Source organism: Hemitrygon akajei, chromosome 23, assembly GCF_048418815.1.
Source record: "Hemitrygon akajei chromosome 23, sHemAka1.3, whole genome shotgun sequence".
In the NCBI taxonomy this organism is placed as follows: domain Eukaryota; kingdom Metazoa; phylum Chordata; class Chondrichthyes; order Myliobatiformes; family Dasyatidae; genus Hemitrygon; species Hemitrygon akajei.
In genome coordinates this window covers 12,829,055-12,853,417 of record NC_133146.1, presented here as the reverse complement: position 1 = coordinate 12,853,417, position 24,363 = coordinate 12,829,055, and the positions used below count along the sequence as shown (strand labels likewise).

Sequence of the window (24,363 nt, the reverse complement as noted above, 5' to 3'; positions counted from 1 at the left end):
GTCCCCTTTGATCAAAGAATGACACAGTTCCAAAAACCTGTGTGGTGAAGATCAGACTTCGAATAGTAAAGACCTAGGTTTGTTCCTTAAATAGGGCAGGGCCTCCCACATCACACCTAATTCTCATCCCATTGGTTGAAATATCTGACTCTAATTCCCCCCTTTAAATGAACTGATAATATTAGAGGTTCACATACATTTTCCAACAAATACATGTAAAATTGGATCATTTTTCTCAATAAATAAATGAACAAGTATGATGTTTTGTGTTATTTAATTGGGTCCTCTTTAGCTTTGGGACTTGGGTGAAGTCCTGATCACATTTTAGGTCATATTTATGCAGAAAGAGAAAATTCCAAAGGGTTCACAAACTTTCCAGCACCAATGTATATGTCACCATATACAACCCAAACATTTATTTTCTTGCGGGCATTCATAGTAACCATGAGGAAACACAATAGAATCAATGAAAAACCAGACACAACAAAGACAGCCAAATAACCAAAATACAAAAGACAACAAACTTCAAGTACAAAAAGAGAGAGAATATATTAAATAAATAAGCAATAACTATCCACCTTATATTAGCCACTTCTGCCCTGGGGTAAAGGTCTCTAACTCTATTTAGACCTCTTATCATCTGATACCCCTCTATCAAGTCACTTCTCATCCTCCTTCATGTAGAAATGAAAAGCCCCAACTCCCTCAACCTACCCTCATCACTTGTTAACCAAATGATCTTCCCAGAACAGGAAAACCAAGGAAAACCAGTTTCCTACTCGGACTGAGTTGCTTCTGCCATGGACACATCTCCCCTCTCTGCCGACCCCCTCTCCCTTCCTGCATGACCCAACACTTAACTGCTGGCTGCAACAAAAAGGACTTTTTTTCCTTACCTTTTGTATCCTGCATGACTATGGAGCAATACTTGAGGAAGGTAATCAACAAGTTACTGGTGTGAAGATTTGCATCCAGTGGAAGCTCTGTGGTATTTATCACTATAGTGGAAAAAGAAAGCAAGAATGTAACATTCTTATTAGTCCCTAATCTGTACCAAAAAAGGTGAAAGGTGAATTATTTAGGGGGAACAATCAGACAAAGGTACGAGCGTGCAATGAGCTGCCAGTGAAAGCTGTGAATGCAGGTTTGATGCCAAAATTGAAAGCTTGGATAGGTACCTGGATGGGAGGGTTATAGAAAGCTATGGTCCAGGTGTGGGTCGACATTACCAGGCAGAATAACAATTCAGCATGTTTCAGATGGGCTGAAAGGTCTGTTTCTGTGCTGTAATACTCTAGGAGTCTAAGTAACATGAACAATGTTGCCTTACTCTTCCAAGTTTCTTATACGCTAAACTCTTGAACTCTCAATCTACCTCATTGTGGTCTTTGCACTTTATTTCTCTACACTTCCTCTGTAACTAATACCATCTTCCACATTCTGCTTTCCTTATGTACTACCTCAGTGTATTGATACATACAGTGGTCTGTCTAGAAGGCACTCAAACGAAAGCTTTCCACTGTATCTTGGTACACAAGGCAATAAAAAATCAATTACAGTCTGCCAAACACTGACAAAGTGAGTGGAAGAGGTCTCCTTTCCTCTGTGCTCATACAGAAGCTGACAGCTCTGCTGCGTGGCTGCCCACTGCCACCTTTGTGAAAGAGCTGTCAAATTACTCCCAGTACCTTCCTTCTCTCAACCCAGGGAAGACCAAGTATTTATCCATTTCCTTTCTGATTGTTCAAATTAATTGGTTCTACCCATTACTTCAGGGAGAACATTCTTGTAGAAATTATCTATTTGAGTTAGAGTGTTTCCTTATCTCTCCTCTTGTATTGTTGTCAATGATTTTTAATTAGCTTTCACTGGCTTCCAAACATCTTCAGACAAAGGATTTTGTTTCAGCATTCTCTCTGCACTCAATTAGCCAGGCTTTGGTTAAAGGTGAGTGAGGGAATGCTGGAGTTTTGCTATAGTTCTCTTCGTAGGAGAGATGTCGAGATGTCAACACCAATCCTTGACGGTGTCGAGTCAGCCCGTACAGACTACCAAGCCAACAGCAGCACAGAGTCTAGTGCTGAAATATTCAGAGAACCCACACAAAGAACCACCAATGCAGTAAATCAGCAGAAAGATTGGACCCCATGGGAGCCCAGGCAGAAATTAACAGCTCCAGGAGAAGACAAGTGGGAATTGGTGGAAATTAATTTTAGGAAAACGTACCATCTGACGAAGGAGGCGTGGTTCCCAAGGGTGTGGTGGGAGTTGTCGGCAGTACAGGCGTCGTTGGAATACTAACTAGCCCCATCTCCGGGTGGCTCTGAGTTTGACAGAAAGAATATTTGCATTTAGAGACTCCACTGTGACAATTTCTAATTTTAAATATCGATTATTTCCAAACACGGAGAGAAGGATACCTCAGCTCTTGCTAATTGACCATCACAACCCATACATTTGCTGTGTCCTTCACTGTCCCTGCCCAAGCTCCATTAGTACTCATCAGTCACCTTGATCGACACTTGCACCAAGGTACTGACATCATCAGGACTTCACACCTGAGGCATGGACCCAAAACTGCGACAAGAAGTGAGCAGAGCTGAGCACTGAGAACATCAGTTGGGGACTCCTTGACTCAATTGCTCTCTGCTAGCTATCTGTTTAGTGGTTGCACAATCTGTCTTTTTAGCACTTTGGTTATTTGTCAATCTTTGTTTATGCTTAATTTTACATAATTCTATTGCATTTCTTTATTTCTCTATAAATCCCTGCCAAAAGAAGAATCTCAAAGAAGCTTGTGGTGACATGTATGTGCTTTGATTATAAATTTACTCTGACTTTGAGCTGACCCAGGAACACGGGACTCCTTCTCAGAAGTCTTTTAAAATCTTTTTAAACTGCCTTCTGATGAGTCATAAACGCAAGATAAAACATCTTCATCTAAGCTCCAAGAGTACAAGATTATGCATCATGATCAGGAGAATGGACTCAGATGAGTCCATTTCCCATTTCTTAGCCACGGGATACTGGAATCTATTAAAGGGCATTTGTTGGCCAAGGTCAGTGGGCTGTTTGAGTCAGTAAGTCGCTGGACATGCACTGAAAACCACATCATTGAACACAGAACTATACAGTACAGTCCAAGCCCTTTGGCCCAAAATACTGTGCTGATCTTTTAACCTACTCTAAGATCAATCTTAACCTTCCCTCACATGTAGCCCTCTATTTTTCTTTCACCTGAGTGCCCATCTAACAGTCTCTTAAATGTCCCTAATGTTTCTGCCTCTACCATCATCCCTAGCAGAGCACTCCACGCACCCACAGTTGTCTGTATAATAAAAAACTTCTCTGACATCTCCTCCACACTTTCCTCCAATCACCATAAAATCATGCCCTCTCATTAGCCATTGCCCTTCATCCTCCTTCATTGCAAAGAGAAAAGCCAAAGCTCCTTCAGCCTGCCCTCACACTTCAGGAGTCAGTCCTGCAGAACCAGGAAGGACTGAAGGGGTAGACGCAGAGCTCACCTGTGCTAATACTGTGATGAAGTTTCTGTTTAAATGGACGGCTTCATATAGTGCCAGCAGGATCGCCTCGTTAGTCCTAGGTCAGAACAAGCACACAAATAACTAACAAATCACAGAGAGTGACTCAAGTTTCAAAAGTGGCAGCATCTATAATAAAGCAAGACACCCCAGGGAAACATGAGAATGATAGCAAAAAATCTGGCAGCAACCCACAAAAGGAGATATTAGAACTGGTGAAAGAAACTTGATCAGTTAGGTGGGAATGAAAGAACATCTTAGAAGAGGAGAGGGAGGTGAGGTATCAAGTTTTGGCATTTTCAGTCCAAATATCCATTTATTTCATGCAAAACTTGATCTGTGATCATCAAGCTCAAACTTCTTTGACCAGTTTTCTTCTTCAAAAGATCCTGCTTCCCCACAGAACTGCCTAGATATCTCTCACTGAGTCAGTGTAGGCAGATTGACTGGCCAGATTCCTGGAATCATGCTCTGCACCAAAATGGCAATCCTCATACAACTACATGAGCCTTGCCTGAGTCTTCTGATGCAACTATTAACCTGAAACTAACCTTATACTTTCCTTCCAATGATTTATGAACATGTTGGAGATTACAAGTCCTTCAGGGAATCCATTAACCAACCCTGTCCAAAGCTAAATCATCAACCACAGTCTTATTATTCTGTAGATGTTAACTCATTTAAAATATTTAATATTCCTCTTCCAATTGCTCTTTAGCCACAAGGCTCCTGTGAATGACCTTAACAATTCCAATAATTCTTTGGTTAAATTGCTGAACATTTTACTAAGGGATGAGAGAACATTGCCTGAGGTCCCAAAGCGTTAGAAATTATCCCAGAGAAGGTAAGAGTATTATTTAGTCTTCTTTCTCCTTAATGTACCTCAGTTATGGACCTCTTGAAACCAAAATGTCTATAGTTACTTGTATGTTAACACTTTCTTTTAATATTGATCTAATTCTTATTCAGCGCACTGGCTGGCTCAGGGCAACTCTTTCCATTCAAGCTACATTGAGCTATTGAAGAAACAGCTTTCTGACCAGCTGCATCACAGCCTGGTATAGAGCCTCCATAGCACAGGATTACAAGAGGATGCAGAGGGTTGTAGACTTAGCCAGCTCCATCGTGGGCACAACCCCCACCGCCACTGAGGACATCTTTAAGAGGCAGTTCCTTAAGAAGGCAGCACCCATCACTATGGACCATGTCCTCTTCTCATTTACCCCCATCAGGGAGAGGTACCAGAATCTGCAGACCCACTGTCAACGATTCAGAAACAGTTTCTTCCCCTACCATCATTTTGTGAGTTTACACTGTACTGCTGCTGCAATAAAACAAATTTCACATCATATGAAACAGTGATATAAACCAAATAATTAAGTCCTGATGAAGGGTTCTCAGCCTGAAACGATGACTGTTTATTCCTCCTCCACAGATGCTGTCTGACCTGCTGAGTTCCTGCAGCATTTTGTGTACTGCTCATAATAAACCCAATTCTGATCCAAAGGGAGAGGCAATCTTTACTTGGGTAGATTCTGATGTTTTTTTGACTGCACTAGAAACATTTTGTGCTCTGAAGCTTGCTCATCTCACTGTCACCTTTCTGACCAATACCTATACCATAACACCATAAGATATAGGAGCAGAATTAGGCCATTTGGCCCATCAAGGCTGCTGCTCCATTTCATCATTTCTGATCCATTTTCCCTCTCAGCCCCAATCTCCCTGCCTTCTCTCCATATCCCTTCATTACCTGAACAATCAAGAATCTATCAACCTCTGCCTTAAATATACATATAGACTTGGCCCCCACAGCTACTTTGGCAATGAATTCCACAGATTCACCACTCTCCGGCTAAAGAAATCCTTCCATTCTAAAGGATGCCCCTCTATTCTCTATTCTGAGGCTGTGTCCTCTGGTCTTAGACTCCCCCACCATGGGAAGCATCCTCTCCACAGCTACTCTATCAAGGCCTTTCACCATTCAAAAGGTTTCAATAAGGTCACCCCTCATTCTTCTGAATTTTAGGGAGTATAGGCTCAGAGATATCAGACACTCCTCATATGACAAGCCATTCGACCCTGGAAATATTTTCTTGAACTTCTTTGAACCCTCTCCAATTTCAGCACGTCCGTTCCTTCACAAGGGACCCAAAACTGCTCACAATATTCTAAGTGATGCCTTATAAAGCCTCAACATTACACCCTTGTTTTTATATTTTAGTCCTCTCAAATGAATGCTAACATCGCATTTTCCTTCCTCACCACCTCAACCTGCAAATTAACCTTGGGGAATTCTACATAAGAACTGCCAAGTCCCTGTGCACCTCAGATTCTTGAATTTTCTCTCCATTAAAATGTGCATCACACCCACCTCCCTTCCTCCTTTACCGTGAAAAGAAACTCTGTTGCCAGCCTTCACATTCAGACTGTGAGATTTCCCCAGAGTCCCAGTCTCGGCCAACTGAACCATGAAGCCACAGATTGGTATCACGGCAGATTCATTTCATGGCTGTTCAAGACGCGAACTTCTTGCTAAATCGCACAATATTGTTTTCACTGGGTCAAAATTAAAAATACCAAAGGTAGCGCCATCTCATGCTTGAGTTAGCAGATCAGTTCAACTCCCATTCTGTACACTTGAACATGTAGATTGCAAGTTTCCTGGGATGACTTGTCACTTGCCACTTCATTAGCCAACAGATATTTAAATCAGAGGTTGATAAATTCGTAATTAGCAATGTTGTCAAAGGTTAAGAGAAGAAAGCCGAAGAATAGGGCTAAAAAGGATCGATTGGTGAAGGCCACTCATTGGGCTGAATGGCCTAATTCTCCTCCTATGATTTATGGTCTTTCTGCTTGTCTGAGTCCAGAGATCCAATGTTTGGTGGACCCCTTTCAAGGCTCATGGCCATCCCCAAGGCCACTTACTGAAATGATTGGGCAGTTTGGCACAAGTCACTGGAGATAGTGAAATCTGGATGAAAATAAAACTGTTGGGGGAACTCAGTGGGTCACCCAGCATCTGTGGAGATCATTGTTTTGGGTTCAGCCACTGTACCTGGACTGAAAGATAGGCAATAAAATACAATAAGATAAGGGAGTAGAATTAGTCCATTTGGCTCATTGAGTCTGTTCCATCATTTAATTATGACTGAGTTATTTTCCCTCTCAACCCCATTCTCCTGCCTTCTCCCCGCAAACTTTGACATCCTTACGAATCAAGAACTTATCAACCTCCAATTTAAATATACCCAATAATTTGGCCTCCACAGCCATCAGTAGCAATGAATTCTACAGAGCCACCACTCACTGGCTAGAGGGTGAGCAACCAGTTTAAAGAGGTGATGGAAAGGGGCAAAGCAAGCTTCAACACGCATCGGGTGGATCCAGGTGAGGAGGTGTAACAGGCAGGTGGGAAACATGACAGAGGCTGGGAGGCTTTGTCACCAAAAGCTGCTCGCAAATTTCTACAGATGTACCGTGGAGAGTATTCTAACTGGTTGCATCAGTCGGGTATGCAGGGGCCACTGCACAGGATCAGAAAAATAAACATTGTAGAAAGTTCTAAACTAGCAGCCAGCTCTATCATGGCACTCGCCCCCCTGGCATAGAGGGCATCCTCAAAAAACAGTGCCTCAAGGTGGCATCCATTATTAAGGACCCCCATCACCCAGGGTATGTCCTTTTCTCATTGCTACTCATTTTATTTAATTTATACATATACTTATTGTAATTTATAGTTTTCATTATGTATTGCAATGTACTCTTGCAAAACAACAAATTTCATGACAGAAGCCAGTGATATTAAACCTGTTTCTGATCGGTGGAGGTGAACAACAACTGAGTCTGACAGAAGAGGAAGGTCAACATAGAACCAAATAAGGGCGAGTCACAATAGTGGTTTGAATGTCTGAATTCTTCTTTGGAATGAGAGTCGTTTGTTTGCCTTCTGGGTTGCTCTGAAAATAACTGCAGGAAATGAATTATTCCACAGCAACCTGCATCTACTTTAGTGCCACAGGGATACTGGCGAGGGTGAAACGCAAGGGACAAGTACACAATGAACTACTATAAAAACTTTTTTCAAGTTTGTGGTGGACAAAGACTATGCTGGAAACTATACATCACAGAAACTCACCACACTCACACCGTCTCCCTCGGTTTCCCCACTCTCACACATTCTCCCCTCTGATGCGTCAATGAGCCTCCAATCCTCCATGTGGCAAGTTAAAGCAATACCACCAAGCATCCACATTAACAGTTCAGAGCAACGAACCTGAATCAGTAGGGCTGAGAGTGTCACCTCTGAGTGCTGGCTAACATCAAAATTACAGGGCAGCGCAGAAACCATTGTTACAGCAACCCTTTATTATTTCTGAAGGCTAAAGTATTAATGCAGCTCTCTGTGTGCATAAAAATGTGGTGAAAGGGAGATGGATAGGAAATAGATTTCAGATCTCAGCCAGGATGCCAACTCTGTCTGGTTGCAAAACGGCTTTGTATGGCAACTGCTTTGCCCACGACTGCACAAAACTATAGAGTTGTGGATGCAGCTCCGCTCTTCAAGGAAACCAGCCTCCCCTCTGTGGACTTTATTTATACTTCTCATGGTCTCACTACAGCAGCCAACATAATGAAAGACCCCACCTTACCTGGGCCGGTGATTTCAGACATCATCAGGCCTGACAGCACGCAGCCCCAGGTTCAAGGACGGCTTGTGTCTTGATTTTACCAAACTCTTGAACAGACCTCTTGGCCAGACTCTCTACCTTGTTATAATCTTGTCCACCTCCACTGCACTCTCTCTGTAGCTGTTGCACTCTATTCTGTACCGTTATTGTTTTATCTTGTTCTACCTCAGTACACTCTGTAATGATTTCATTTGTATGAACAATATGCAAGACAAGCTTTTTGCTGTATCTCGGTACATGATGATAATAAACAAAGGGTGCCATGGTAGTGTAGTGGTTAGCACAACGCTTTACAGTACAGGCGACCCGGGTTCAATTCCCACCACTGCCTGTAAGTTTGCACGTTCTCCCCATGGCAGCATGGGTTTCCTCTGGGTGCTCTGGTTTCCTCCCAAAGTCCAAAGACATACCTGATCATTGGTAGGTTATCTGATCATTGTAAATTGTCCCTTGATCAGGCTAGGATTAAATTGGGGGGACTGCTGGGTGGTATGGTTCGAAGTACGTCTCAATTCAAAAAAATATATTTCTGCAGAACTGTCCAGTGGATGCAAACAGAAATAGCAATCAGAAAGCCCCACTTAACATAAAAAACATATGCTAAGCGACGCAAGATCAACAGCTGTAAAAATCACAGGTGGCATTGCACAGACGTCAGACAGACATCAGCAGACTCGATTTCAGGTCCATAGAAAGATGGAGCCTCACTGTAAGAACCCCAACTCCTGTCAAAGAGGGAGAACTGCACCCCTGCCGTCATCCATTTAAAACAACTGGGGTTAAGTGGACGTCCCCTGATTACGTTCATTTAGGAGTTTTCTATTGATGTCAGGAGGTACGAAAGGCTGCCGAGTTCAGTCTTGTAAAAGGGTTGCATCAGCAAAGTGGTCTGCACTGACTCAGGCTAACTGTGTTGTCATAACTCATGTTAATTGAACTCCCCCGCACTGCTAATTGAAGCATGTCCTGTGGGTCAGCGACTCCTCCAGCAATCAACATTTACCCTCTATTTAAAGGGAAGAAAGATTAGCTTTACTTGTCAACATGTACATCAAAACATACAGTGAAAAGCATCACCTGCATCAACGACCAACGTAGTCCAAGGATGTACATGCCACACTTCCAGCGCCAACATAACATGCCCACAACTTACTAATACTATCCTGCACATCCTTGGACCGTGGGAGGAAACTGCAGCACCCGGAGGAAACCCACACGGACACAGGAGAACCTACAAATTCCTTACAGATAGCAGTAGGAACAGAACTCCATTTGGTGATTGCTGGCGCTGCAAAGCAATTGCAGTATCTGCTATGCAAAGGTGTCACCCTCTACTTAACTTAACCTCTCCTTTCCACCCCACCATTGTTGGTGGTGAATTCTGGAGAAGGGTTGAGCTTTGGAAAAATTTCCCCCGCTGCTTCTTCTCGTGCATTAGCTCAATCTGTGAGCTTCAAATGAAGAACTCGGTATAGGGATGGTTTCGGTAGCTTATCCACACTGCATTCACAGCATGAAGAGTGCCAGGATGCAAAATTCTTCCAACCATGCCGTTTCTTCACTCCCCTTTCTGAAATCAGGCAGCACCTTCACCATCACATATTTATAATGTAAAGTGAAAGTGTCAGGGATACATTCCTTTTTCAACGGTGCCAGTGCCAAAGAGCAGAAAGATTATGCCACATGCATAGCACAACACTTCACAATACAGGCGACCTGGGTTCAATTCCCACCACTACTTGTAAGGAGTTTGTACGTTCTCTCCATGACCACGTGGGTTCCTTCAGGTGCTCCGGTTTCCTCCCACAGTCCAAGGATGTACCGGTTGGTAGGTTAACTGGACATTGCAAATTGCTCCGTGATTAGGCTAGGGTTAAAAATTGGGGGATTGCTGGACGACGCGACTCAAAGGGCTGGAAGGGCCTATTCTGCGCTTTATCTCAATAAATAAATGTAGAGTACCAACGGAGACAGAAGAGACTGGAACAATGCACAAAATAAAAACTGGAGGGACCTTCCACCTTTTTACGCTGGCGACCTCCCCACACTTCTTTAGTCTCTAGGGTCTCGACCCAAAACACTGCCCGTCCTTTTCTCTCCGTAGAAACCCGCAGAGTTCCTGGAGTTTTTTGTGTGCTGCTACATATAAAGTACCTGTACTTTACATACACTACCAGCGCAGTACCCTAGCGGTTAGTGTAATGCTTGACAGCACCAGCAATCTGGATTCAATTCCTGCTGACGGCTTCGGCTTCTCCCACTGTCTGTAAGGAGGTTGCACGTTCTCCCCATGATGTGTAGGCTTCCTGCGGGTGCTCCGGTTTCCTCCCACATTCCAAAGATGTACAGGTTAGGATTAGTAAGCTGTAGGCATGATATGTTGGTGCTGGAAGCACGGAAACACTTGCAGGCTACCCCCAGCATATCCTGGACTGCGTTGGTCAGTGACACAAAAACAAAGCATTTCACTGTACGTTTGAGAAACAAAGTTCATCTTTATTTTTTAATCATTGTATGAAATGTGGAAAACATGCTCAAAGCAGCTGAGATTTCACGATCATCTCTGGAGTGGGTTTTGAAGCCACAAGCTTCTGAGATTTGGGACAAGATGTGAAGGTGCATACTGAACTTTCAGTTCTTCCAGAAACCACAGGGGAAGAGAGTAGGAAGAATATGTTCAGGAGACTCTTAGATGGACATATGGATGAAAAAAATGGAGAACTACCTGGGAGGGAAGAGTTAGATTAACCTTGGAGGTGGAGGTTAAAGGGTGGAGACAACATCGTGGGCCAAAGGGCCTGTACTGTTTCATGTCTACGTAAAACTGAAAATAAGGTTCAGAACTGAGTTACTTACTGGACTGAAATCTTCTCCTCTACTTCCGCTATGAACATGTTACCCACCTGCATGCACAGAGAGAACAGCTGTTAGTTGTTACCCTGCAGTGAGTGACATGAAGAATTGGAGTGGAGAGTACCACAAACTGACAAAGGCAATGGCAGAGACATGGAGCTCCTGTGGGAATCACACTGTGAGTTAATTGAGAGAGTCTGCAGTAGGAGCCCATCAACCAGTGATAAGCAACAGTCAGACAGAGGGGGAGTACAAGCCTCAGTAAGCTCTAGCTTACATCTGCGCTGTACCTCCAATTGCCGAACCGCCCAAGGTACTTCACAGCTGCATTATCAGATCGATGCTGATCCAGATAAGGAGACATGACTACTGTCGCTTATTGGCAAAGAATAAGGGGGAAAAAAAGGATAAAAAGCAAGAGCCAGCAGCCAGTAAAGGAAATGAGAGAGAAAAAGTGAGGCACAGACATAAAATTGTAACATTGGAATTCTAAAGTAAAACAGCTGCTTTAGTGGAACAAGAAGTCTCTCTAATAGAAGGAGTTTGACTCAGTACTCAACAGACACTGCAGGATTTGGTGGATCTGAATAGAGCTTTACTCTGTTCCTATTCATCATGTACTTGAATGGGGAGTGTTTGTTGGTACGGTGCAGAGGGAGCTTTACCTTTAGCGTTATTTATTCATTTTTTTAAATATTTCTTATCGTAACATAGAATGTCTTTATGCATTATAATGTACTGCTGCCGCAAAACAACAAATTTCACGATACATGTCAGTGATAATAAACCTGATTCTGATTCTGTACCTAGCCATGGCTGTAGCATTTAGTGGGACAGACTGAACCTTTTGTTATCCTCTCTGTTCGAAAATGGCAGGTCAGATACAGAGTAGATGGACAGCAAACCTACAAGACCAGAAGACATAGGAGCAGAATTAGGCTTTTTGGCCCATCAAGTCTGTGCTATTTGATCATTATTGATCTATTCTCCCCTCTCAACTCCAACCTCCTGTCTTCTCCCCATAATCTTTGACACACTTACTATTTATCAACCTATGCTTTAATTACACCCAATGACTTGGTCTGCAAAGCCATCTGTGACAATGATTCACTTTCTGTCTAAAAAAAAATCCTCCTCATTTTTGTTCTAAAGGGATATCCCACTATTCTGAGGCTATGCCCTCTGGTCCTAGACTGCCCCACTATCGGAAACATCCTCTCCATATCCACTCTATTTAGGGCTTTCAATACTCGGTAGGTTTTGATGAGATATCCCCCCCTCTAACCCATTCATCTGAACACCAGTGAGTACTGGTTCATTCCTGAGGTCATTCTCTCAACCTCCTCTGGACCCTCTTCAACGCCAGCATATCCTTCCTTAGGAATGGGCAGAACACCGCTCTCAATATTCCAAACCTCTTCATACCGCAGCTTCACATTGGCCCATTCTCCAGTATCACCCACCTGCATTCTGCAGCTGGGCTCGACACCCAGTCAGAGGTGTTCGAGTGCTGGATGACTCTGCTTACGTACTCCTCACCCTGCTCGGTGTAGAGAAAGTACTTCCTTGCCATCTGAACTTCACAACAGTGTTTGTTGACCACGTGGAGCTTAGTATAAGGTCAGCTCAACGTCATGGCCCAAAGGGCCTTTACAATGTTTTTTTGTGTTTTATGTAACATTAATTTAACGCTCTGTTCTGCTGAAGTTTTTAGCGCTATCCAACTCTGCAGGTTTCTCACCCGATCAGCAGCCAATGTTATCAAAGACCCCTTCCACCCACCCTTGTCTTCCGTCCGAAAAGGCAGAAGATACAAAAGCCTGAAAGCATGCACACCAGGCTCAGGAACAGCTTCTGTCCAACTGCTACAAGGCTATTGAACAATTCCCTAGTATGATAAGGCTGACTCTTGACCTCAATCTAACTTAAGACCGTAAGACCACAAGATATAGGAGCAGAATTAGACCATTTGGCCTATCAGGTCTGCCCTGCCATTTCAGCATGGCTGATCCATTTCCCTCTCAGCCACAGCCTCCTGCCTTCTCCCCTTAACCCTTCATGCCCTGACCAATCAAGAACACATCAACCCCAGCCTTAAATATACCCAAAGGCAGCCTCCACAGCCGACATGACAACAAATTCCACAGATTCACACTCTCTACCCCAGGAAATTCCTCGTCTCTGTTGTACTTTGTTACGCCTTCGCACCTCATTGCCTGCCTGCCTGCACTGTACTTTCTCTGTAATTGTAACTCTCAAGGGATCAGTGTCACTGGGGGAGAGGCCGGGTGGCTTATCGCAGGACTTACCATGTTGGTCAGAGCGGAGAAGAATCCCCCTTGGTTTTCCTCCTCTTTATCTTTGTACTGCCTGTGTAACGCAGGAAATAAAAACAAACATTTACAATTCTGCAAGTTGTTAGAAAGTTTCTCGTTGCAATTCAACTAATCCATCACTCCCCAGGAACTGTGCGGCACTGCCCCACTCTCAGGCTGCAGCCTGGACCTGGCATTGCAGTCCCAGTACTAGACAGCAAATATTTCTGTTCAGTCGCACACAGACTTGGAAATAGAGACAATAGCACAATCAATGGTCCTTCAACACACCCCATATTAAGCAACACACACAAAGTGCTGAAGGAACTCAGCAGAACTCCAGACCTGCCAAACGGTCTCAGCCCGAAAGGTCAACTTTTTTTTTAATATATATTTTTTATTCAATTTTTTAGATAATTACATAGAATGAATAGTATAATAGAGTATAATAACAGCCCTCCCCCCTCCCCTTAACCCTTCCCCATCTGGAAAAAAAGAAAAAAAAACAGAGAAAAAGAAAGAAGAAAGAAAGAAAGATTGCCTGGATATCGGAAGATCCCCACATGCTCCATGGAATTCAATATAACTTTAATATATATATTTATTTCTTTCCCCAAATGGCTAATAACTTTATCTTCAAAGGGCCTATATATTTAATCCTATCTTTTGTAAATAAGGATGCCAAATTTTCAGAAATATATCATATTCATTTCTTAAATTATAAGTAATTTTTTCAAGTGGAATACAGCTAAAAATTTCATTATTACAACAGTCCATAGATAAGTATAAATCTGATTTCCAAGTAACTGCAATAGTCTTTTTGGCTACTGCCAATGCAATTTTTATAATTTTTTCCGATATTTGTTCAATTTAAGTTTCGGTTTTATCCCTTCAATATCACCTAGTAAAAAGGTCAACTGTACTTTTTTTTTCCCTCATGAGTTCCTCCAGCATTTTGTGTGTGTTGCTTGGAATTCCAGCATCTGCAGATTTTCTCTTGTTTGTGACGTACCACATTAGTCCCACTTTTCATTCTTCCTATATTCAGCTCCTTTCCCTTGCCTGCACAATTAGCCTACCAACTTTCATGTCTTTGTAATCTGAGAGGAAACTGGAGCAGCTGATGGAAAGCCACATGGTCACAGGGAGAACGTGCAGACTGGAGCACAGAGCTGTAGGGACGAGTGTATTGTAATGCAGTACCAGTGATCATGATTGTGCTTCAATCCTTGTCAGTGACTACAAGGAGATTGGTCACAGGTCACGTGGTCACAGGGAGAACGTGCCCACTGGAGCACAGAGCTGTAGGGACGAGTGTATTGTAATACAGTACCAGTGATCATGATTGTGCTTCAATCCTTGTCAGTGACTACAAGGAGATTGAATGTTCTTCCTTTAACCAGTCCTCCTGTTTCTGTCCACGGTCCAAAGACATATCACTTAGACTGAGGTAGAGGGAGAGGCTAGAACTAGAGCGGTCGCCACAATCGGCAAACAGACAGTGCTCACGTTAGAACTGACATACGGCCATCAGGTTTGAGATACAGGAGCCTGAAAACCCACACCTCAACGTTCAACAACAGCTTCCTCCCCACTACCATCAGGTACTAGAACTAACCTTAAAAACCTTAACACTACCAATGACTCTCTCAGCTTGCAGCATCGATGTTATCTTTAACCAGAGGACACTGCCTTAGAATAGAGGCGTCCATTTGGAATGGAGATGAGGAGGAATTTCTTTAGCCAGAGAGCGGTGAATCTGTGGAATTCACTGTCACAGGCAGCTGTGGAGGCCAAATCTTTATGTATATTTAAAGCAGAGGTTGATCAGATTCTTGATTAGTCAGGGCATGAAGGGATACCAGAGAAGGCAAGAGAAGAAAAATTGGATCAGCCATGATGAAATGGTGGAGCAGATTCAATGGGTCAAATGGCCTAATTCTGCTCCTATGTCTTATGGTCTTATTTTGCCATGCAATTGTGTATGACTTACTTTAATTTAGTTACTCATGTTTGTAATGTACTGTGCAGCTGCTGCACGTTTATGCATTGAAACCCTGTGTGTGTATGCCTGTCAATACAGTCGAACTTGAAGAAACTGATCCCTTTCATCAGTAGCAAGCAACCATCCCTCATCCCAGTTTGCAGCTCGATGCCAGATTATATCAGTCTGGATAGGATGAGGGAGTTCTTTCCTGAATCAGTCTGTAGACAACAAGTTCAAGTTTACTGTCATTCAACCGTACACATGTATACAACTAAACAAAACATTCCTCGGGACCAAGGTGCAAAACAGAATACGCACATCACAGAAAATAATATTACCACAAAAATATTAACAGATAAGAAAGCAAATAAACCAGCTTGCTGTATATACCAGGGCATGCAATTGCTCAATCAGATCACTGGAATAAAAGCCCACTCTTTGGGGTTTTATTAAATGAAAACAGGGAGAAGATTTGGAATGGTGTCAGTTCACAGTGCTGAGTCAGCTCCAAGTTGCTCAGATCACAATGACTTGGTTTGAAAGTAGAGATCGTTCAGCTAACCATCCTGCACATGGGAACATCAGCACAGGGGAACAGCCTGCAACTTGCTGGCTTTGACAGTTCCCAGCAGAATGCTGGCCAAGACAGAAGCAGCAGCCCGCCATGCCCACAAAGCAGGTAACAGTGCCCCACAGTATGCCTCAGCGTGAAAGGAGAGGAATGTCACAGCCTTAGAATTGGGTTCGGAACCACTGTCTCAGACGGATAAACCGACTCCCTTCACACTAACCCCACAACCAGACAGCTAAGTCCACACCTAATCCCTTTGCTGGTGTCAGCTCAACTACCACATCTCAATTCTGAGCTTCGAGGTCACTAATCCCGCATAGCACCAGGGCTTATTAAACCCAAGATTCACAGCTCAATTGGTTAAGAAGACATCTCTGTGCAACCTCCAAGAAATTCTCAGACTGTGCCACTTCACTTACTTCTATATTTTTAATGCCTTTGCATCCTGGACAATTGAGAACATCTGCTTACGACATCTGGCCCCAAACACATTCCTTGCCTTTATAAAGGCATTGGTCAGACAATATTTGAAGTCTTAAGCAATTTTGGGCCCTATATCTAAGGGAAGGTTTATATCTAAGAGGAGGTTTACAAGAAAGATCCCAGGAATGAAAGTGTTAATGCCTAAGGAGTGCTTCATGGCTCTGGGTCTCTACTGAGTGGAATTTAGAAGAATGAGGAGAATCTCAGTGAAATCTATTGAATATTGAAAGACGTAGACAGAGTGGACGTGCGGAGGAGGTTTCCTGTAGTGGGGGAGTCGAGGAGCTGAGGGAACAGCCTCAGAATAGAGGGACATCTCTTTAGAAGAGATCAGGAGGATGGGGAGTCTATGGAATTCACTGCGGACTGACTCTGCAGCCTGCAGTCATAAACGACACAGCACTAAACTGAACGGAACTGAACATTCCTAGGCTGTTTCAATGACTTTGAGGTTTGATGTTTTATATTGTCTTCTCTCACTTGTTTTTTGCCATTTGCACAATTTGTTCTTTTATTGTGTGTACTGGGAGTTTGATGTTTTTCTTTGAATGGGTTCCAAGGTTTCTTTTGTTTTGTGGCTGTCTGTTGGGGGGGGGGGGGGGGGAATGAATATCAGGGCTGTATACTACATACATACTTCGATAATAAATGTAGTATGAATCTGTGACTGTGGAGACCAAGTCATTGGGTATACTTAAAGAGGAGGTTGATGGGTTCTTAATTAGTAAGGGCAGGGAGAAGGCAGGAGAACAGGGTTGAGATGGATCATAAAGAGACCATGATCAAATGGCAAAGCAGACCAAATGTCCTAATTTTGCTCTTATTACATGGTCTTATCTTGTGCAGATCCCTGGGGTTAATAGCAAGAAAGGAAGGCCAATTATTGCTCTCCATTCAGCTTTCCCGTGTTGCTCCCTCACCAGGATCCGACTCAATGGGCCGAATGGCTTAATTCTGCTCCTCTGGTCTATAAAGTCAACCTTCTGAAACCAATGTACAACCCCTGAAAGATCCTTTGTACAAGCAATTCAAACCTGTTATATTCCATCAGTGCTTGTGATATGACCAGTCCCATTCCCTGTAACAGAAAGGAGAGAGAGATTACCATCTGAGCTCACTGTCAAATACACGATGGAAGCAACACACTAGGACAGGGGTCACCAACCTTTTTGGCACCGCGGACCGGTTTAATATTGACAATATTCTTGCGTACCAGCCAACGGGGGGGGGGGGGGGGGGGGTTAATCACGACCGGAATATAGGTGATAAGTCAACAATAAGTCACTTATAAGTGGCTAATACACTCAATTTCGTTTCTAAAAGGGTTTATCTAATGAATTTAATATTAAACACACAGCGCATATTTTCCTCGCATGAATATAGTGATAAGCCAATTATAAGTCACTTATAAAGTCAATAGCATCATAGCATTTTAAGTAACATTTGGATATTAAACACACAGCACATATTTTCCTCATATGAACATGTAAAATCATTGCAACACACCAATATCGCTGAATCAGTGGGAGCCCTGGGCTTGTTTCCCTGCAACAAGACGGTCCCAGAGGGGTGATGGGAGACAGCGATATTCGAAGGGGGTTCCCTATGTCCGGTCTATTCCACAATTTAGCTTTCGTTGCATTCATTGCAAAAAACCCCACTTCGCAGAGACATGATGTTGGAAATGGAAGCAACGTTTTCAGTGCTTTCGTGGCTATCTCAGGATTTTCAGCCTTGACTTTGATCCAGAATGCCGGCAGAGATGTTATGTCAAACATTCTTTTCAGCCCACCGTCATTTGCAAGCTCGAGGAGTTGATCTTCTTCCCGCGCTGACATGGATGATTCACCGGGGACATCCACAAATGGGTCACGGACCCATTCCTTTGCACATCTTGAGTCGTTTGCAGTTGGGAAGTAACACTCAAATTCTATCGACAGCGAATATAGGTGATCGTGCACCAGCTGTGAGAAGGACGGTGCAGCCTCATTCTCTCCCAAAATCCCAGCTAATGTTGGGAACATGTCAAATATGCCCCTGTCCACTCACCATCCCCACAGTTCCAGTTTGGCTTTGAAAGCTGACACTTTATCTGCCAACTTGAAGACAGTTGTCATTCTCCCCTGAAGTGACAAATTGAGTTCATTGAGCAGGCTGAAGATGTCACACAGATAGGCAAGTTTTGCTAATCACTCCTCGTCACTGAAGTGTGCTGCCAGTGGTGACGTTTTTCCTGAAAGAAATCTCTGTAGCGGCTCTTTTAACTCAAAAACCCTGGCCAGGGCTCTCCCCCTCGATAGCCACCTGACTTCAGTGTGTACGAGAAGTCATTTATGCTCTGCATCCATTTCCTCGCAAAGCTGCTCAAACAGACGTGAGTTAAGGACTTTTGCTTTGATGGTTCAATGTCACTCAATATGCTGTTAAGATCAGGTGACATTTTTCGGCTAGCCAGCATTTCCCTGTGTATGACACAGAGTGTAGACTGGCATTCAGGAGCAACCTCTTTGACTCGGGTAGTGAAACCAGACAGCCGTCCAGTCATAACTGCAGCCCCGTCTGTGCATATTCCAACACAGAATGACCCGTCCAGTTTGCCTGACATGTAGTCATTCAAAGACTTGTTAGCTGCAGCTTCTCCCAACAGTTCACGGCACATGTGCTTGGCAGCAGGCGGAATCAATTCTTCACCAACATCTGCCCTCACCCCCTCCACCGCCACCCCACTCGGGATAGGGTTCCCCTTGTCCTTACCTACCACCCCACCAGCCTCCAGATCCAACATATAATTCTCCGTAATTCCGCCACCTCCAACGGGATCCCACTACCAAACACATTTTTCCCTCCCCCCCTTTCTGCTTTTTGCAGGGATCACTCCCTACGCGACTCCCTTGTCCACTCGTCCCCCCCATCCCTTCCCACCGATCTCCCTCCTGGCACTTATCCTTGTAAATGGAACAAGTGCTACACCTGCCCTTACACTTCCTCCCTCACCACCATTCAGGGCCCCAGACAGTCCTTCCAGGTGAGGTGACACTTCACCTGTGAGTTGGCTGGTGTGGTATACTGCGTCTGGTGCTCCCGGTGTGGCCTTTTATATATTGGTGAGACCCGACGCAGACTGGGAGACCATTTCACTGAACACCTACACTCGGTCCGCCAGAAAAAGCAGGATCTCCCAGTGGCCACACATTTTAATTCCACATCCCATTCCCATTCTGATATGTCTATCCATGGCCTCCTCTATTGTCAAAATGAATCCAAACTCAGGTTGGAGGAACAACACCTTATATACCGGCTGGGTAGCCTCCAACCTGATGGCATGAACATTGACTTCTCTAACTTCTGTTAATGCCCCTCCTCCACTTCTTACCCCATCTCTGACATATTTAGTTGTTTGCCTGTTCTCTATCTCCCTCTGGTGCTCCCCCCCTCCTCCTTTCTTTCTCCTGAAGCCTCCCGTCCAATCTTCCTTTCCCTTCTCCAGCTCTGTATTATTTTTGCCAATCACCTTTCCAGCTCTTAGCTTCATCCCACCCCCTCCGGTCTTCTCCTATCATTTCGCATTTCCCCCTCCCCCCACTACTTTCAAATCTCTTACTATCTTTCCTTTCGGTTAGTCCTGACGAAGGGTCTCGGCCCGAAAGGTCGACAGTGCTTCTCCCTATCAATGCTGCCTGGCCTGCTGTGTTCCACCAGCATTTTGTGTGTGTTGCTTCACCAACAGTGAAAGGCTTCTTAGCCTTAGCAATACGGCTAGCCACTAAGTACGACCCTCTCAGAGCAGCAGCATTTGTGGAGGTGGTGACTCTCAGCACTTGTTTCTGTCCCGCTTGCTCACGTTTTTTCCGCTCAAAAAACTCAACGGGTTTGTCTTTAAGTGCAGGGTGCTTGGACTCAAGGTGCTGAAGCAGTTTTGAGGGCTTCATTGCCTCATTAGACAGCTTGTCCCCACATATCACACACAGGGGGCTTGGAGCCTGTGAGTCACCAGTTGCATTAAAGCCATATTTTATGTACGACCTGTCGTATTTTCTGTTAAAGGAAGCTTTTTTTTTGCAGTCTCAGCCTCAGCTGTCTGTGTTATCATCATCGATAGGCCTTTTATGTCCCCTACCACCTCTTCCAAAGAAACTCTCAAGCGACGTGTTTTTTTACTCCTCGAGTAGTTGTAGGTTAATGACCGACTGATGACCTCGCGTGTGTTCAAGTTCAACAGTGGGCGTGACAGGGAATGAGGAAAGGCGCAGCTGACTCATACTGTTTCATACCACCAAGTCATATCGTTTCCTCGCGGCCCGGTAGCACATGTTTTGTGGCCCAGTGGTTGGGGACCACTGCACTAGAAAAAAAAGGGGAACTGGGTAATATGGCTGTCCATGTTCCTGCTGCCAATCTCTGGTCCAGGTTCAATTCTGGCTCCAGTGATGTCTGTGAGAAGCCTGCATTGTGACCGTGACCCGCTGGTTTCCCTGTGACTGCAGGTGTCTATCCCAGGAGCTCCAGTTCCCACATCCCAAAGATTAGCAGAAAGTTTGAGTAGCTGCTGCAAATCTTTTAAAGATAGCGGCACAGGAGTGCGATGGTTAGCATTATGTTTTTACAACATCACGGTTGTGTAGTACTTAGCAGAATGCTTTTACAACATCATAGAAATGTGGTAGTTAACAGAGTGTTTTTACAAAGGCAGTGATAGAGTTCAATTCCACCGCTATCTGTCGGGAGTTTGCATGTCCAAGAGGAGTGCAGCACACTGCCCTTCAAGATTAACTCTGCCACGTGAGATGATCGTGGCTGCTCTGTGTCACTTTCCCACCTTCCCTCAATACCTTTTCACCCGCTTGCTCCCGAAAAAAACTCCATCTTCTTTCCTCCTTCAAAATATTCAAAGTCCTTTGTGGATTAGATTTGAATAGCTTTATTTGTCACATGTGCATCGAAATATACAGTGAAATGCGACGTTTGTGTCAACGATGACAGTCTGAAGTTGTGTTGGGGACGCCACACTTCTGGCACCAACAGAGCTTGCCCACTACTTATTTAACCCTTACTATCCTATACATCTTTAGACAGTGGGAGGAAAGGAACGCAGTCATGGGAAGAACTTACAAATCCTTACAGACGTCGGCAGGAATTGAACCTTGATCTCGATCACTGATGCTGTAAGGCTTTGATGTTACACTAATCACCATGTTACATACCACTTTCATGATTACATACTACATCTGGAATCTAGCCTTTAGCAAATTGTGCATTATGCCAGCCAGATCCCTCAGCACCTTAGAGCACCTCAATCTCTCAGCATTCAGATAATGTTTCTCTTCAATGTCACAGTTACTACCCAGAGTTTTGCCTCTAAGAAAACGGGAAGAGAAAGGAGGATGCGTGCAGGTCTATTGCCTTTCCCGTCCTGTCCTGCCTTACAACAGAAACTCATACTCACGTTTAACGTGGCCTCATCATCGACAATGGACAACTTCACGATGTACGGGTTCACAGACTGCAACACAAGACACTGCACGTTAACTGAGTTGAAACGCAGAACTTACTTGTTAGCCGAATTCTAGCAGGCACCCGATATTACGTGATGAACAATTAACACTAGCTGTAGCAAAGTTTAACCCTCTGTGCAATAAAGTGGTAATAGAAATTGTACATTACTTGGGCTGTCCCAGACTCTATAATGACAACTTTATATAACTAATCCATAAGATGAAAGATCACTTTTATAAATTTCTATAGAGATACAGTGCAGATTATTCTGAATGGTTACATTATAGCTTTGTACAGAGGCTCCAATGCAGAGGATTGAAAGGGGCTGCAGAGGGTTGTAGACTCAGCCAGCTCTGTCAAGTGCACAACCCTCCCCATCATCGAGGACATCTCCAAGAGGCGGTGGTTCAAGAAGGCAGCAGCCATCATTAAAGAGCTCGCCAACTCCAACATGCCCTCTTTTTAATTATTTATTTAAATTAGAGAAACTCTGTGGAACAGGCCCTTCGGCCCATCGAGCCATGCTACCCAACAATCCACCTATTCAACCCTAGCCTAATGACAGGACAACTTCCAATGCCTAATTAATCTACTAACTGGGACACCTTTGGAAAGTGGGAGCACCTGCAGAATACCCACAGGTTCATGGGCAGGACATACAAACTCCTTACGGATGATGTCAGAATTAAACTCCGAACTCTGCTGCCCCAAGCTGTAATTCTTCACGTTACTACCAGTAGTGAGGACGAGGCTGAAGAGCCACACTCAACTATTCAGGAACAGCTTCTTCCCCTCTGCCAGATTTCTGAATGATCCACGAACACCAACTCAATATGTAATTCTGTAATTTACAGGAACCCTTACATGTTTCCACTGCACTGCTATCACAAAACAACTCATTTCACGACATCTAACCTGATTCACTTAACCTGAAAATGAACAAGCATTCCTTTTAAGATTTTCCTGATCCCATGTATATTTGGAATTCCCAAGCTTAAAGCAAGAGGCCGATTAAAACCAAACTCCATAGAACTAGCAGGAGGATGACCGAGGATCTGAGGAAGAATCATTTCCAAGGGCTGTAAAATTTGCCCCCACTTCCCTTTGTTACCTTTACAATGTGGATTGCACTGCCGAAAGGGTAGGGAAGCCAGACACACTCACTACATTTAAAAACCATCTGGATGAGCACTTGAATTGTCAAGGCACAGAAGGCTACAAACTGAGTGCTGGTAAATGGGATCAGCATTGATCGGATGCTCAGCATAGACACAATGAACTGAAAAGCCTTTTCTGTACTGTGTAACATCTCAGAACGCAAACCGTTCAGAACCCTGCTGTAATCTGAGGATGACCTGTACTACAAAACAATTTTTTTTTAAAAAAGTGCCTACACCACTCAGGTGTCAGGCAGTACCTGTGGAGAGAGAAACAATGTTCTGATGAAGGCTCTGAGTCTAAACATGAACTGCTTTCACTTTCACAGATGCTGACTGACCTGCTGAGAATTCTTGATTTTATCATTGAATTCTTTATTGATATGAGACCGTTAGGGATCATTCTGGAGTCATGACATTATGGATTAACTGAGATAATCAGAACCATCATCTCCAAATTGAGAACCAGTCTTCAGGAAACAGAATATGTACACAATTGTGGCAAGTGAAACAAGCACTGTGTGTGGGAAATTCTGAGGCTACATCGACACTAGACCAGATCATTTTGAAAACGCTGGTTTCACGTAAAAACGATAGGCGTCCACACCAGGCATTTTTGAAAATACCCCCGTCCACATTAAAACGGAGATTTCGGCGAATCTCCTCCTAGTGGGCATGCGCAGGACACATCTACAGAAAACAAGCTACATGTTTAGTGTCGAATCTCGCCGTGAAAGTCGGGGTGTGTGTTTATCCAGTTACAGACTACAAAAACTTAAAAGGAAATTGCCAAACGATGGACAGCTGTTGGCTCTCACGCAGGAGGACTTAAAACTAAAAACAAACAAATACTGGAGCGTATGGAGGCAACGAACAGGGAGTTCACGGACAGTATGATCCGGCTGACGACGAACACTGAAAAACTGACTAACCCTGGAAACATTTCCTACAACCATAGTCTTTTCACCGATGAAAGAGACGACAGCTACAACTAAATGCAATAAGGCTTGACACTGGGCAAAAGTGAAATTTGCTGTTACCTCATTTGTTTGCCTTCGCTTTTGCCATGACTTTCTATATTATTTTGCTGTATTTAACATGTGCAATAAAATGAGTTACTGGGCAAAAGTGATTCTAGTTTTGCCTGAGTAAAAGTGAAACTTACAGTTTTCCTTTTTTGGCATTGACATTTTCACAGTCTATGCCAAACATAAGCTACTACTTAAAAATGACATTTTGGAAGTGGTGACAATTGCATCTATTGA

The 24,363-nt window shown here is 43.8% G+C and overlaps 1 protein-coding gene across 1 annotated transcript in view; it reads right to left on the bottom strand.

Annotated features, from left to right (window-relative positions):
* Positions 1 to 24,363, bottom strand: part of armh3 (armadillo like helical domain containing 3) — a 187,180-nt gene that overhangs the window by 126,358 nt on the left and 36,459 nt on the right. Inside the window, exons 9-15 of the mRNA XM_073026947.1 lie at positions 21,892 to 21,948; positions 17,483 to 17,526; positions 13,402 to 13,462; positions 11,096 to 11,142; positions 3,528 to 3,603; positions 2,227 to 2,323; positions 897 to 998 (exon numbers count right to left, since the gene is read on the bottom strand). Coding sequence (XP_072883048.1) covers positions 897 to 998; positions 2,227 to 2,323; positions 3,528 to 3,603; positions 11,096 to 11,142; positions 13,402 to 13,462; positions 17,483 to 17,526; positions 21,892 to 21,948 — 484 coding nt within the window. The remainder of the gene's footprint in view (positions 1 to 896; positions 999 to 2,226; positions 2,324 to 3,527; positions 3,604 to 11,095; positions 11,143 to 13,401; positions 13,463 to 17,482; positions 17,527 to 21,891; positions 21,949 to 24,363) is intronic.